Raw genomic sequence first — 17020 nt, 5'->3', positions numbered from 1 at the left:
ATCACTATGGCCCGGGACCCAGATAATCTTAATTGTAAAATTATTCGATGCAATCGCAAACGAGGTCAGGCACTCCCAGACCACCCTCGATCGCACTGTAGTTGAGCTCAAGGCCTTGATAACCGCTTGGCTATCAGAGTAGATGTTAAATTCCCTAACTGATGTAGCACTGGATAGCATTCCATCCACCGCATCCTTAATCGCAGCAACTTCCGCTTGGAATACACTGCAGTGATCAGCCAACTTAAAACTGCGGCTTAAATTTAGCTCTTGACAAGAGATCCTCCCACCAACCTTTCCATCCAGCTTCGACCCATCCGTGAACAAGTTAACCGGTCCCATGCCCCAGATAATTCCTCTTCCCCACTCCTCTCTCTCTGGAATGACTGGGGTGAAGGTTGTATAGGGAGCAGTTATCGGCATACAATAGTACGTTCTGTCCGGGATAAAGTCGAAACTGGTAAGAAGGCTAGAGTGTCCGCGGTCAGAAAGTCCATATCTCATATCACGAAGCCTGACCAACGACATTGCCGCGGCCGCCTTTCCCTAATATCTACTGGGTATATGTTCAGCATGACTTTCAGTGCCAAGGTAGGTGTTGTTCTTAGAGCGCCACTGATACCGATCAGCGCCGTCCGTTGCACTGAAACTAACATTTTGGAGGTGCTCCCCGTGTCCAGTGCTTTCCATCAGACCAGCACCCCATATAGCAGAATCGGTTTGACCACCATCTCATAAAGCCAGTGTACTACTCTTGGCGAGAGTCCCCATCTCTTTCCGATAGCCCCTCTGCAGCAGTACAAGGCAATGGTGGCCTTCCTGGCCCGATCTTCCGCATTGGGTCTCCAGGACAGTTTTTTGTCCAAAACAATCCCCAAATATTTAATCCTATCAGAAAGTACCAACGGTACCCCTCCAATCGAGGGAGTTCTGAAATCGGGCAACTTATATCTCCTTGCGAAAAGAACAAATTCCGTTTTTCCCGGGTTGACCGCCAATCCACATGATTCAGCCCACCTAGCCACAGTATCAAGGTAGCCCTGCAGAACATCGCGCACGGGGCCCAGAAATTTTCCTCTGACTAGGATAGCGAGGTCATCTGCATAGGCAACCACCCGACAACCATTGGCTTCCAGCTCCACAAGAAGCTCGTTGACTACCACAACCCAGAGGAGAGGAGATAGAACACCCCCCTGTGGCGTACCCCTGCACATCTTCCTCTTAATTATGGCCCCTCCCCACTCCGCTGCGACAATTCTACCGCATAGAAGTTTGCTAATAAATTCAACCAGAGCCGTCTCTACTCCAGACCTCTTTCGATTGCCCCCGGTAAGACATTGTTAAAAGCCCCCTCGATGTCTAGAAAGGCACCCAGAGCATACTATTTGTGTTCTAGGGACCCCTCTATTTGCTTTAAAATCGAATGGAGAGCCGTTTCCGTCGATCTGCCCTTGCAGTACGCATGCTGTGAAGCCGAAAGTAACCCCCAATGTATCCTTTCCCGTAGGTACAGTTCAATCAACCGGTCAAACGTCTTAAGAAGAAACGACGAGAGACTCATTGGCCTGAAATCCTTCGGTGATACATGAGAGCTTCTGCTGGCCTTCGGAATGAAAATAACCCTAACCGTGTGCCAAGACTTCGGGATATAGTTAAGCCTGAGGCATTTAGTATAGATGATGGCCAAGCAGCGGCAGGAAATCCCCAAAGACTTTTGAAGTTGCGCAGGAATGATTCCATCCGGGCCCGGAGACTTATAGGGCTTGAACAACCCTATAGCCCAGGTTATTTGACTTTCCCGTATTGGAATGGCAGGCACTTCTGCATGGCCAACGACCGCCGACAATGCAGGCGAAGATCCCTGCGCAACTGGGACATCGGGAAAAGGATTGTCCAGTAAAAGCTTTAGGGACTCATCGCTACTCATCGACCAGTCCCCACCATCATCACGCAGATACCCCAGAGGAGCGGGATTCCTAGAGAGTACTTTTCTAAGCCTCGCTGATTCATTGCAGCCTTCTACGTTTTCGCAGAAGCTTCGCCATGCATTTAGCTTGGCTATCCTTATTTCATATTTATAAATCCCCAGACTCACCTTATAGAGCTCCCAGTCCGAGGGTAATTTACTCCTCCTGGCTCTATTTAAGAGCCGCCGACTGGATGCTCTTATGTCGTCAAGAGAATCAGACCACCAGGACGGCTTGCCCTTCCCCCTGTAAATTTTCAATGGGCACTATTGCTTGCCGAGGTGAAGTTTTCCACCAGAACGTCTATCTCAGATTCGGACAGGTCCGAACTAACGGTAGGCGCCGCAGGCAATAGCTCTCCCAGCTTCCTACAATACAAGTCCCAGTTAGTACTTTTAGGGTTCCTACAAGATATTTTACCGGGACGATCTTCGTTCAGCGAGAACTGAATATATCGGTGATCAGAGAAGGAGTGCTCGTTGAAAACACTCCAGCCAGATATCCGACCTAACCAGGGTGAGGTCCAGGACCTCCTCCCTTACCGCAGTAATAAAAGTCGGGCCATTCCCCCTATTACATATACAAAGTCCCTCATCTACAATAAAAGTAAATCAAGACTCACCTCTAGTGTTGGTATCCGAGCTTCCCCAAATGCTATGATGGGCATTAGCATCGGCACCGATGATCGCGCCAACACCTCTCCGACTTGCTTCAGCGGTGATTTCGCCCAGTATCGCAGGTGGTGGTCCCGCTACGTCCCCGTGGGGCATGTCCGCTGAGCCCACCCACATTTCATTACTTCCTCGCTCGAGGCAGACCGTGGTTACGTCAGCATTGCTGAAATTAGAGAGAATAAAATCTTTCATCTCTTTTTTAACAAGCACACAGGATCTAGGCCTACTTGCCTCCCCATGCACCAATGTGTTGAATTTTCCAGTCCTTAATCCAGAAATCTTACTGCCGTTACTACTCAGCCACGGCTTCTGGACAAGGACTATATGCACTCCGCCATTTTCAAGGCAGAACTTATTTATATATGTAATACCACGAACAGTATTCCTGACAAGATTCCAAGGGCTTTTGATTTCGCCCTGCAGAACTTTTTCATTTTCTTCTACTTAATATGGTAGGTGTCACACCCATTTTACAAAGTTTTTTGTAAAGTTACATTTTGCGTCAATAAACCAATCCAATTACCATGTTTCATCTCTTTTTTCATATTTGGTACAGAATTATGGCATTTTTTTCATTTTTCGTAATTTTCGATATCGCAAAAGTGGGCGAGGTCATAGTCGGTTTAGTTAAGATATATCGATTTTTGCTCAAGTTATCGTGTTAACGGCAGAGCGGAAGGTAATACGGTCGACTGTGTATAAAAACTGGGCATGGCTTCAACCGATTTCGCCCATTTTTACAGAAAACAGTTATCGTCATAGAATCTATGAACAGACCAAATTTCACAAGGATTGGTAAATTTTAGTTCGACTTATGGCCTTAAAAGTATTCTGGACGAATTAAATGAAAAAGGGCTGAACCACGCCCATTTTGAAATTTTGTTTTATTTTTGTATTTAATTGCACCATATCATTACTGGAGTTGAATGTTGGCATAATTTACTTATATACTGTAAAGATTTTTTGTTAAAATTTTACTTTAAAAAAAATTTTTTTTAAAGGTGTGCGGGTTCGTCATTCGATTTTGCTAATTTTTATTTAGCGCACATATAGTAATAGGAGCAACGTGCCTGCTAAATTTCATCATGATATCTTTAACGACTGCGAAATTACAGCTTGCAAAACTTTTAAATTACCTTCTTTTAAAAGTGGGCGGTGCCACGCCCGATGTCCAAAAATTTACTAATTTTCTATTTTTCGTCATAAGGTCAACTCACCTACCAAGTTTCATCGCTTTAACCGTCTTTGGTAATGAATTATCGCACTTTTTCGATTTCGTTCATTTTAAATAGCGATCTGAGATGAGCGCCCAGGAACCTACATACCAAATTTCATCAATTTCATGTTTAAAGACGGACGGACATGGCTAAATGAATTTCTTTTTTCACCCAGATCATTTTGATTTATAGAAGTCTATATCTATCTCGATTAGTTTATGCCGTTACGGCTCAGCTGAGTATAAAAATAGTTTTAAATCGATATCAGTAAAATCGTGTATAATAATTTTTCGATGCTAACCACGATATGTACATAAGTTTAAGCTTCTTGAAAAGTGATAGTGGATACTTACTAAATACTAGTCGATGGTGATAGGTTAAGTGGAGCAGGGCGGTTCGTGATGACTGAATATGTTCATAAATAGATAGCTAAGTCAATTGTGCCTGTAGCAGATATACCGTGCTTCTGATTGATTTCATTGTTCCTTTCAAAAATGGATGTTTTTAATTGAACGGTTTTATTTAGCTTGACTTGAGCGGGCGAACAGAATTTTGTAACTGAAATTTAAGTAACTTCCCGATAAGCTACAAGTTTGGAACTTTTGAATATATGTAGTTCAGAAACCGATGACAATGCAATAATAAAAAAAGCTCCGATATGTGGCGCATGGATCGAAATAATTCAAAAAATCGTATTTGTGGTCCGATTTGGCTAATATTTGGAACACATATTACATACAGTCCGGTAGAAGTGACATCAAAATACTTTGGAGTTCGAGGGACAAACATACGTGGCGCTGAGTCGAGTAAAGTCTTTTGGAAGGATTATGTATTGAGGACTCAGATTGTAACAAATTGTCAGAAAAGATCCCTTGTAATAATGAGTCACTAAATGAACTACATAGAATGAGTAATAATAGGCAATTAAATAAAGACTAAAAACTTGAATATAAAATAATTAAAAAAAAAAAATTTATTGAAAACAATATTTAATTAAGTAATAATAATACTACAATCTAGAAAATAATTAGGTAGGTCCTAGGAACTAGTCATCACACTCCTTATCAATCTAGGACATTGATCAGACAAATAAATAAGAGCGTGGGTCGCGTCAAATTTCTATTGATAGTCATATATACGACCAACTGAACCTTAATCAGGTTCTTTCACGCGCCCAACGATTTTGTTTAGTTGTCTGATAAACGCCCTAGATTGATGAGGAGTGTGATGACTAGTACCTAGGACCTACCTAATTGTTTTCTAGCGTTTGGTTTCAATAAAACGGTTTAACTTAAAAATTTGTTTTTAATTATTTTATTTCTAATCGAAATAGGTTGAGTTTGGGTGCGATAGAACGTATGCCAATAGCATTATCTTGGTTTCCATATCGTTGAAACACATTCCAGGATTATCGCTGGTTGTGAATGTTCTTTAATAGATCACAAATTATTCAATAGATCAAACCTGAAATCCTAAGTAACAGATATCCCTTTTTAACACATTTGATACACTGATACAGGTATCGATTGCAGAAAGGGATTTCGCGCTAATTCGCCTGCAGCTTCGATAACACCCTATACCGACAAGTTATTCTTTAATTGTCGGCTTATTATCAATACTGTCACCAAATTATCAGTTTTTGTCAGTTTGTTATATTCCAGACATCGGCTTGTCAAAGGACGGGTTACAGATGTGGCATGATTTTATGTTGAAGTTTTATGGGTATCACTTTCATTACAAGCCGATTAGTTGCTATAACAAATCGATACATTTTCGAAATTAATTAACTTTTTTGTAACAAATCGATCATCTCTCGATATATTTTCGATAACTAATTGATATCTGTATGATAACACACGGTACATAATCACCTTTGCCTGGCCGATATCACACCTATAACTCGTCGAAAAGAAATGGATAACACACACTCACCTGTCAATAATAAACGACTCGTCGTTTACAATAACACGTCAGTCTTTATTTGCTATTTCATATACATATCTTGACAACGAATTTTACCCAATTTCAGTGCAGAAAACTTTTACTGATATGATGGTAAAATAGTCTTTACTCGAGGGTGCCACGCCCACTTTCCCCATAAAAATATGCGTAAGAATTATACGAACTTTCAAAGAAGTAACAATTTATTTCGGTCCAGTCACGATACATTTTTTTATACACATACTTATAGTTGTTAGGTATAGTAAAAATAATTTGCTCCTGCAGTTGTTACCGTTATTTCGATGCATGGCGATGTCTCACACAGTCGTGGGCATCTATAAAGCAGTAAAATTAAAACAAAATGCATTTAAGTGGTAGGTTTATGTGTTAGAATTTCTCTTTTATTGTATTTTTGATTTATTTAAATTTTAAATATTTAAATTTTTTTCTTGCTGGCAAATATTTTAAATAATTTAATTTAATTAAAATCATGCGCCCCTGCAGTGCTATACCAACTTTTAATAAAATAATACAATAAATATTCAAAAACACAATACACAAAAATTCCGCAGACATATTTATGTACATATTAAGTTTCGTTTTATTTTACATATGTATCTATCACTATTACATAGGACGTATGTAATCATATTTACATAGCTATCAATTTTTGAAATATATGAAGAAAAGAGCGTTTGAAAATTTCAACAAGTATTGAATATTTTTTGTATTTTTATTTTTTTGCAAATAAGATTTTTTGGAAAATTATTATTTAGACATATATGTATTAAATTCGAAAATTTTTCAAAGTTTTTTCTTTTTTTTTTTGAAGTTTATAATTGCTCTAAGTTATTTTATTTATATTTACTATACATTTGTTATTTATAATTTTTTACACACTGAACGATTTATTTTTAGAAATTTTTTCTTGCTCTTGCTTGGGCGCTTTTTATCTAAAATTTTCTTTGAAGTGTAATATTTCTTTGAAACTTCGCTAAGGTTCTTTCACAATTTTTTTAATATACAACTAATTATGATACTTAACATAACTTATTGTTATATTAATAGCAAATTTCAAACGTATCTCTTACGATTTGTATTTAATATAATTAAATTCGAAATTGTGAAAAAATGCTTAAAATAGCGATGAGAAAATATTTACAAATGCTTACAAATTAAATCACTAAATACTTGTTTTTGATTTAATTACATAATATTTATTAATCATTATAATAAATTAAATTTTTTTTTTGCGAAATATTTTTTTATAATTTTATATGCATTTTTTTCTTTTAGATATATGGATTAACATTTTTTTTTCTTTGTTTTTTTTTTTTTTTTTTTTGTTTGCTGAATCTATATCTTTTTTCATTTCAGCATTGATTTGATTTAGTAAAAATTTTATTGATAGTTAAACTTGTTTAAGTTCTTTTTGGTATGATCTACAAATTGAATACTATCGCTAACAAAAAGCTATAAATTGAACTACAATGCTGGAAACTACTTATATACAGCAGTGAACCGAAAAGTAGCACTGCCACTTTTTTCTAATTTCGTTAATTTTTTTGCAATAAACTGTAATTATGCAACCAAATCTCAAAAATATTTTGAAAAAAATTTTACGAAATTTTCCAATTTTTTATTTGAATTTCTCTGAATTTTTTTTGTATACACTTTTGTACTACAATAAATTTTTGTACAACAAAGTACAAATATAAATCTTTCAAATACCTACGCAATGATTTTTTAAAATGTTTATCCCAGAAAGTATTTTTGATTTTCCTTAATAAAAAGTGTGAAAATATTTCAAAGAAAACTGAAGAAATTACCAAAATTTTCATTGGCCTATTAAATGTACTTTTTCGAACTAAAATTAATTTAGATACAAAAGAATTCAGAGAACACCAAATAAAAAATTAGAAATTTTCGTAAGTTTTCGAATTTTTAAGACTGATTTGCGTAGTTTCAGTTACAAAATTAAATTTTTTCTACATTTTTTTCTTATTTTCTTTATTCCTCTGCTTATCATCCAACAACTTAAATTCTATTAAGAGGATTCATAAATACAAAGACATATCAAAATTAAATTAAAATCAAGATATACAAATACACTTACAAACATATATCACTATAAAACATCATAGATTACTACTTTCATAACATACACAAAAGTTATATGGGTAAGTAAAATCTATATGTGACCCGGTCTATGAAAAGGTGGCTTATGACTCAAAACAATTTTTCCACTTTTTTTCTGTTTTCGATAGTTTTTGAGACGCTCTTTCACGTGGTGAAAACTAGAAAGTCTTAACTTGCTTAGAAGTGTACTATAAATGTAGAGAAAGAAGAGCACAAATGAAAGACAATGAAGCCTTTAGTCCTTCGATTCCACTTTGGTGGCTGGTGAAGCATCCTCAGATTTTTTTCATAGCATTTTTTTCGATGGCAATGGAGCCAAAATATTGGTCAGAAACTGATTTGCGCTTTGCCTTTTGGGCATGACTGTTCATAATGCAAAAGAAAAACTACTAAGAAACTGAAGAAATGGATTGTGTATCTTTAACAGCTGTTTCTCGCAGTTTCTTTTTTGAGTCATAAGCCACCTTTTCATAGACGGGTCACATATACATAACAGTGCATACATATCTAGTAGTCACTACGAAACCGCACACAATGAGCTATAGGAAAATTTCTTAACTTAGCTAATTTAATTTAGTTTCATCTCACTATCGTAGTTTTGTTATTTTTTATAGTTTTTTTTTTTTTTTTTTTGTTCCCAGTAAAGCTGGTCATACAAAACTTCTTGCTTTTCTGCTGTAAACTGCTTCTTTTTCAGTTTGGCATTCCTTCTGCTTTGTCTTGTAAATTGCTTCCGCATTTGAGGCAAAAATTATTAACGGGAACAATTGCATAGAAATCATCGTACGGTTTTAATTTTATATAAACTCGAAAAATATTGCATACTTTTAGGCGTATCTGCCTTTTTTTTTAAGATTTAATCGATACTTTTTACTACTTTCTACTTCAGATAGCTATATTTGATATTATAGCTTCCACCAACACATTGCGATCAACCCCCAGTTAATTCGCCAATTGTTAATGCTTTGTAAAACAAACCGCAAAAATCTATTGTGGATTCACGAAAACCAAAAAAAACAGCTGATTTTCATTGCATATTTTTAAGCGTATCTGATATTTTTCTAAGGGTTTGTCGATACTTTTGACCTCTTAGAGGCGTTTTCAACATGTCTGGTTAAGTTAGAATTTAACTGGAGCATGGCAATCCTTAAGACATTTTACATTTTCGTTTTCAACAACACAGGGTGATCAAACCCCAGATGAACCGATAATTGTGCGTATTTTTTAGAACAAACTTTGTAAACACAAGAAAATTAGCAAAACAGCTGACTTTTGTTTAAAATTTAACTGACAGCCCCTGCTTCAATTAGCATGGAGAAAACACAAATTTCGATAAATTATAGACTAACTGAGGTAGTAACAAGTTACTTGACTACTTCCGAGATTGTGGTGGATAAACAAATACATATAAAAGTTTACAAGAAACGCTCGTCTCAAATAATAAAATAAGCCCAAACCCAATTCGGAATTGTTTCAAATTTTTCTCAAAAGTTGCCAAGAATTTCCATTCAAGTGGCATTCCAACACTAAAGCCTGCTTGATGCTGTGATTGTTTGTCATGCGCCAAGCATTTACAGTGCTCAGAAGTTGTTTTACAAGTTCATACGCTACTGCGTATTTACTCTTGTTAACGAACCTTACACTTATTTTCATTTAACTCTTAACTATTCATTTATCACATGCGCTTGTTGTCGCCACTATATTCTGCGTCACTGTGGTCGTGGTCACTGTCGCCGCACCTACCACTGACGTTGCTGCTTCTCCACTCACTGCTGGCGACACTGTCAATGTGGGCACATCATTTGCTGCAAAATATGTGAGATGACCATTTGGTGTGAATGCAATGCCATTGGGTGTAACACCAGTGGCAGCATTTGGATGCAGCAAAGCTTCTTTAGCGCCGTTACCACCACTAGCGAGATATTGCAGACTATCAATATTACCCAGCTTACCGACTATTTTTGGTATTTTATCACTTTCGGCACCACTTGACGTATTGCCGCCAGTGCCGATGCCGCTACCTTTGACGCCATTACCGCTATGCAACGCATGTTGGTGATGTTGGTGGTTTTGGTGAGCATGATGATGATGATGCTGATGACGGCTATGATGACGATGTTGATGCTGTTGTTGTTGTTGCACACTATTGCAGTGATTGTATTGTTCATGACTTTGATTTTGTTGTTGGGCATTTATCGCTGGTGCACTACGACTGTAATAACCACAATTGCCGCCACCATATTGTGCGCACCACTGCTGCTGTTGCTGCAACTCTTTGGCGCCTTTCAGCGAGGATGCCTTACGAGTATTACCACCACAACGTGCGTGTTCACAATTGCGACAGCAGGTACGCGTTGTCGCCGACATCGTTTTCAGCGTACGCTGGTTTAGGCTATTCAAATTTTCTGCAATAAGCTTGGATTGCGCCATTTTGACTGGCGAGTTTTGTATGCTGTCATCTTCACCTGTTGGCGGTGGCGTACTTAATCTACTTGAACCAGATGAAAAACAGCCATTGGAAGGACGTGATGCTTCAACATCTGAGTCATCGTCATCCGCTTCAATGCCTGCCTCTTCCTCGTCTGCACACACGTGTTCTTCTTCGTCGTCGTTGTCGTCATCATTCAGCTTGTTTTTGCTACTTTTGTTGCTTTCATTTTTGTTATTGCTCTCATTTTGCTCATCAATCTCACATTCAGCGCCTGTTGATATGCCATCGTCAGCATTGCTGTCGCAATTTGTTATTATTCTTGTGTTCTTGGTGCTAATCTCATCAGTTACATCGCTTCGTCCATCTGATATGCAACCATTTTGTTGTATTGTTTCAGCGCTGACATTTGCAATTCTTTCTGCTGCTTTTTTCTCCTTCCTTGCTACTTGCTGCGCCAACTTGATCCAATGTTCTCGATTTTCTCGTACACCTTCCAGCAATGGCGCCAACTTATCGGAGAGATTAGCGAAAGCCTAGAAAGGAATTTGAAAAGGATAAGAAAATTTACACTACTGGCTAAGACAGTTTAATGAAAGAGGGAACTTACTTCATAAATTGGCAAGCAAATTGACTCAATAAAGTTGACTTGCATCATTGGCAGCTCATCCTCTTTTTCGCGATTCATGATATCCTGGAATTTGTATATATTTAAAAAAAAAAGGTTTAGAATAGAAAATACAACCAGAATAGTCATCCACGTTAGTAAGTTAAAAATTAAACCCTGCCACAGGACCCATTCCGATCAGACGCCTCCCGAATATGTGCAGGCGAATTCTCAGCAATAGAATAGTATTGGTTGCTGTAAGGAATTGACTGCGTTTTAAATGATGTCCCTTACATCGAAAAAAAGGACGTATCCACCTTAATACATGCTGACAAGTCTTGCAGAGGAGGCTTTTTGGTATACGTCAGGGTCATATTTTTACCAAAACCGAGGAAGCCCGAGCCACTACTCTTATGGTATCGACCTATTTGCGTCAGATGTTTGAAAATGCGTAATGCACCATAATGCGAACTTCTTGTTCAAACCGAAAAAAAAAATCTTGGATCAGCCATTGGGAGATATATTTATCTACTTCTGTGTTGATAGCAGTTTGTCAGCCAGTCAGAGACTGCTACTCTAAGCCTTAAAGAAACATTGGAAGTCTAAAAGTTTAGCCACACGAGCCTTAATTGACAGCTCATGGGCTGTAGTTGGTAAAGACCTAAGCCTAAAAACTATTCGCTGTGTGCTGTTCAGCTAAGTAAATTAACCTTTGGGAGATGCTTTCAAATGCATCTTCTCTCTCCTCTATTATGAACGCTATGTATATTCCAGCCCTTGATCATCGATCCCATGAATAAAACCATACATTTCACAGAAAGTTGGTGTAAAACCACCATCACCTAGAACATTCCACCTGTCCTTAGATGCGACTGAAATCCATAGCCCCGGAAAATAGTGCAAAAATAATAGCTGCCAAGGCAGTCCAGCTGATGATAGTACTGGAGCGTACTGAATTCATATCCCGCAAAAGACTGTCCATGTCCGCAACACTCCCCTAACTTTCGGGGCATGTCGTTACGGCTACAACAACAACAGCACAAACACTTTCAGCTAACCTCCAGTCGCCCCAAATTTGAACTCGGGGCTTTTTCCGTATTAGAACATTTTGATATTTTGATCCCCCAATTCTTCAGGTCTGTACACTTTGCTCTAACGTCAGGCATCGCTACTGCGGGAATATTCTAAAACCCTTAAACCGCTTAGTGCAGTTCCTGACCTGCCTTAAAATTACGCCGAGCTTCTTGCAGCAAGGAAGGTGTGTGTAAGATTAAGACCATCTGGACTACTAGTAATGGGAGTATTCCGGGCACCTATCAAGCAGACTTCTTCGTCCGCATATGTATAAATGAACTCGATGGAGATAGCTGTAAGGAGTTCAGAGTTCCTCGACCAACTTGCCGCCTTCTTTTATATAAAATTAAAGGGTAACTTTATCGCTAATACGACAACAATATCTGGTAAGTAGTCGATGACAATTGAGGAAGCGGCGTCATCAAAAGGAGTATTCAACAATTTCTGTCAACCCGTTGTCTCTGCAACTTGACTTCTACGACAGTCGCTGTGCTCTTTACAGAAATTGACCAGAGTGTTCATTAACATTCGCTTCACCAGTGTCGTCTAAAGGAGGCAAGATGGCCCTCGACTGGTTCACCTCGGTATGCTTAGTGGCATTCTTCGCTAGGTAGTCAGTAGCATCCAAATACACTGTTGAATACAGCGAAGCCAGTTCGTTTAGCTTTTGTCTTTCGATGAAGTATTGCGTTCCCGAAGGACTTTGGACGCTGCTTGATTGTTTGAATAAAATGACGCGTATACAGAATTTTCTTGTAATATCGATCGGGAGCTATACTTCTGGGCGGTCAGTTCATACTTTTGAACGCATTTGCATATGCTGCCTAATACATACATTAAGAAGTGACAGACCATTCAAACAGATACCACTATGTCATCTCATATTTCTGATTTTTTTAGCTCAGAGATATTTTGAAGTCTTAATGCACCAAATGTAAATTAAGTTGTAAGTTTTTCTCTAAAATTTTTTACGAACTAAGAATTTTTTATTTCATACTTACAATTGGCATTATGTTTAGCTCCTGTTTCTCCATATCGCCTTGTTCGAAAAATTCCGAACTAACCAAATCGGCCACACGCTTCTCTATATCCCATGGCTTTGTAATAGCCGATAAATCACAGACAGTCATGCTCATAGCACGTAGCAAAGCGCGTGGTTCTTCAGCTTCCCAATAGCTGAGCGGTTGTTCTTGCGCTGATTGCAAAAATGGGCCACGCTTTCTGTAAGTGAATAAAATTCAGACAACTTTGAGAATCAAAAATTTAAAGTCACTTTAATTACTCACCTAAAATACACGGCCAAATCCGTCGATAAAATAGCATCCTCCAACACACGAATAACGCGACAATAATCCTCGGATGATAAATTTGCTAAAATTTGATTACCAGGACTATTTAAAATCATCAAACATTGATCAAAATGATGATGCTCCATGGTGGAAGTCGAATACAGTTGAGCCAATGGTGAGGAGGCTCTATAAAGTTATGAAAAATATTGCAAAATTTTCTAGAAATTTTAGGCACACGTCAACTCACTTGATCTGGAATGAGTTATTAGTCCCCCGATGATCCAAATCGTGACACAGGCAACCAATAATCAATGCCAAACACTCAATTTCACCAAAAATTTTCCACCATTGCGTTGCCTGTCCATTATGGGAAATCTTAGATTAATTAATTAAAAACGAAAAGTATAAAGTATGGCAATGGAAACTAAAAATTTATATTTAGAAAAAAAAATTAGTAGAAAAATTACTTTAATTTCATATGTGGATAATTAAAAAAATTACTTAAGCAAAGCAGCAAGCAAAATTTTAATGAGTTGGATATTTGAAGGTTTACATACTTAATGGAACTTCTGAAGTAATTTTATCTATGCAATACCGAACAAAAGAACACAACGTCAGTACAAAAGCAAGTAACTTAAAAGGGGCGAAATATGTAGTAAATTTTAATAAAATTAATAAGGAAAAAAAAAAATTCCAACAAAAATTCATAATTATAGCAGTCAAGCGAGATATTACAGTCAACTGTTAATTGCCAATAATAATTAATAATAATAAGCACATTAATATTTACATACCGTTAATATAGCAAACATCATTTGTGCCACATTGAAGGCGTGTCGCCAATTGTGATAAGTAACATTGCGATAATTTTTCTTTACGCTCAGCAGCCAACGACAGAGCACTTCATAGTCGATATGGAAACGTTCAACGAAATCCAAATCAAGGAACATGCGTAGGCAAGCCTGTAAATTGAAGAAAATTTATTGATGTTTTATACTAAGTTTTTTAGAGTAAGGTAAACATGGAAACTTCGATAATTTAATATTATAATTATTTCATACCTTCAACGTATCATCATCCTCAAAGTGTATGTCATCGAAGCGAAAATCATGTAACCGAAAATGCGCAGCCGAGGGTACTCGTAACCGCTGAAAATAAAAGATTTTTAATTTTATTTATCAGTCTACAAATTAAACAATTATAAAGACCAAATATACAGACAATTAATTTAAAGATATAATGTACGATATAAATAACATATGCCATCATCAATTTCAAAATAACATTTAAACAGCATTTAATTAAACGTTTGACAATTCAAATTCAAAACTTAGAAGTAAGCAGAAGTTAAAATGTTGTAAGTGAATCCTTATAAGTATCTCACAAAGACCTCACACAAAGTACTCATGAAGGAGCTGTTTGCCCAGTAGGGGGCACACGTGAACTTATGAAATTGTTAACAATAGAGCAAATTAATAGTAGACAAAATTATACAAAAAAAATTTGAGAACATACATATAAAAATATTGATCAAATCACAATTTTGCAAACAAGTTTCCAATAACTGGTACTTTCAACTGGGCAACTGTAGTGTGTAGTTTTCCACGTTACAGAGCCGCATGGAGATGATTGGGGTTTTGTTTATTGTAAAACTAATAAGAGGGTCAATAAATAATCCATTTTTGCTTGGTGAAATCAAGCTTAATGTGCCAATTAGGCCATCTAGATATTTTCACTAAATTTTTGTAGCTACATGCAGATCGAATTATGAAATGCATGAACCACTTCGCTGTTTATGTAATGTTTTTAATAAACACTGTAAAAATTTCAACACCTGTGACTCGTTTCTTGGTATTAAAAAATATCTTTTGACCACATTAAATTTGTAATTTTAAAAGATGAAACATTTCTTTAATCATTAAATGGTTTCGCAACCAATTCTAAATAACGAGGTAGACGTAACCCGATAGATTTTCATAGTGTTACACACGTGGCTTTCACACGTAAGAAATATGATGAAGCTCACTAACTCACTGTTAAAATTTTTTGTTAGAATCTACTTCTCTTGACTTAAAAAAATGCTTTCATTAAACTAAGTAAGCACCAAAAAATGGTTAATTTGTAGGGTATGCACCTAAAATACACACACACTTAATTCCAGTCGAGTACAACGCATGCGCTTATTTCTATTGCTGGGTAATTAATATTAATTATAATTACCCAAACAACTTTATATTGCGCAATATAATCATAAAGGTCTTTAAGATAATGAGGAAATGAGAGATTTTTAGTCGTTTGTGTGATGATGTGTGTGACAATAAGGACCTTCGTTGTTTTGTATGTATGCGTACACGACAACATCCATTTGAATTGCCGACAATTACCAAAAGCCAACATAAAGGAAAAAGACATTAAAATGGACATAGTGACTTATAAAATATAGAACAAAACTTGATTGTGACAACTTTGTCTCTATAGAGAAGAAGTGTTGCTAGCTTTTGTTGGTGCTACAAATAAAGTTTAGAAAAAACGAACAAACCCATTGCGTTTTCACAAAGCACGTAAGCGACAAAAGCACGTTACATATATTTTACCTATTAAATACTTTTTACGCATTCGCTTATGTTTCCTTTTATTTAGTAAATTTTTTTATTCTGTGTTTCTCTTTGTGTCGCAATTTTTCTTAAATGCACTTAAGATGCTCCCTAGGGTCCACTTATCTTAGCAAGTTTCACACTTTAGCAGTAATTGCACAACCACAAGAAGTTTAGTGGTATTTTTGATTATGTAAATTGTAAGTTAATGAATTATGATTATTATGAAGCTCGAATGGTCTGTTCGTTTAACTTAATTGCAGATTTTTACTATTAGCTATTTTTTTGCGCATTTGCTTCTTTGGTCATGTAGTTTAGACAGGCAGTCGAAGGAAAAAGGACCTATATACTCGATTTTTTTTTAAAGAGTTCTTCTCCATTAAGTTTTCTGGTAAATAACATTTGAAATATTTTACTTTAATTGCCAATTAACTGGCTTGGTGTTGGCTCAATGAAGTAGGTCAGTTTTTTCCAATTAGTGATAGGGCAACCCAAAAAGTGCAGGAAAAAATGGATTTTAGCCACTTATAAAATCCCACTAAAATCTAAAGTTTGCTTAAAAATATGCATTTATGTTCCAAAGGTACCTGGTGGTGGACCGAAAGTAATCACCGTATTGGAAATCGCTATCATTTCACATATGGCGTCAATTGTAGTTTGACATTTCTGTTTCTTGAAAACACACTTTCCTTATGTTTCTTCGATGCACGGAGGCCTGCCTGTATGTTGACTGCCATATATTTAATATTCGAATCGATATTTTGGCCTCGTGGATTGCGCACATTCAGAACACTGATGATATGCCTACCGTCGCTAATAAAGTGGTGGATTTGGTTTCCATTTTCTTGGATTAAAAGACAGACAGACATATTGTTACATATGTAATACCATATTTCGAACAGCGGCGAAGTTCAGTAGCTTCTACACGTTGCGAGATGTTACACTATGGAGGCTGAGTTTCTCATTGAAATCAATATTATATCAAAAAATTTCGCCTTGATGCACTTCTGCATGAATTTCGGCGCTAGAAACCTTGGATATAACTAGGCGATTGTATTGAAGAACGTCATGCATGAACGGTTCTGACTCT

General features: G+C 36.8%; 1 protein-coding gene across 9 annotated transcripts in view; it reads right to left on the bottom strand.

The window, feature by feature from the left end:
* Nucleotides 1–5974: 5974 nt before the first annotated feature.
* Nucleotides 5975–17020, bottom strand: part of Pde11 (Phosphodiesterase 11) — a 251591-nt gene continuing 240545 nt past the window's right edge. For 8 of the 9 annotated variants that reach the window (XM_067768642.1, XM_067768644.1, XM_067768645.1 and 5 more), the window contains 7 exons: nt 14398–14484; nt 14131–14298; nt 13584–13711; nt 13334–13522; nt 13049–13268; nt 10977–11060; nt 5975–10902 (listed from right to left, as the gene is read on the bottom strand). In XM_067768642.1, the coding sequence (XP_067624743.1) occupies nt 9607–10902; nt 10977–11060; nt 13049–13268; nt 13334–13522; nt 13584–13711; nt 14131–14298; nt 14398–14484 (2172 nt within the window). In that variant the 3' untranslated portion in view covers nt 5975–9606. The remainder of the gene's footprint in view (nt 10903–10976; nt 11061–13048; nt 13269–13333; nt 13523–13583; nt 13712–14130; nt 14299–14397; nt 14485–17020) is intronic. The other variant, XM_067768641.1, reaches the window with a different exon arrangement.

This window comes from Eurosta solidaginis, chromosome 2, assembly GCF_040869045.1.
Source record: "Eurosta solidaginis isolate ZX-2024a chromosome 2, ASM4086904v1, whole genome shotgun sequence".
NCBI lineage: Eukaryota > Metazoa > Arthropoda > Insecta > Diptera > Tephritidae > Eurosta > Eurosta solidaginis.
Note: the sequence above shows the minus strand (reverse complement) of the source record. Positions and strands in the feature narration are given on the sequence as shown.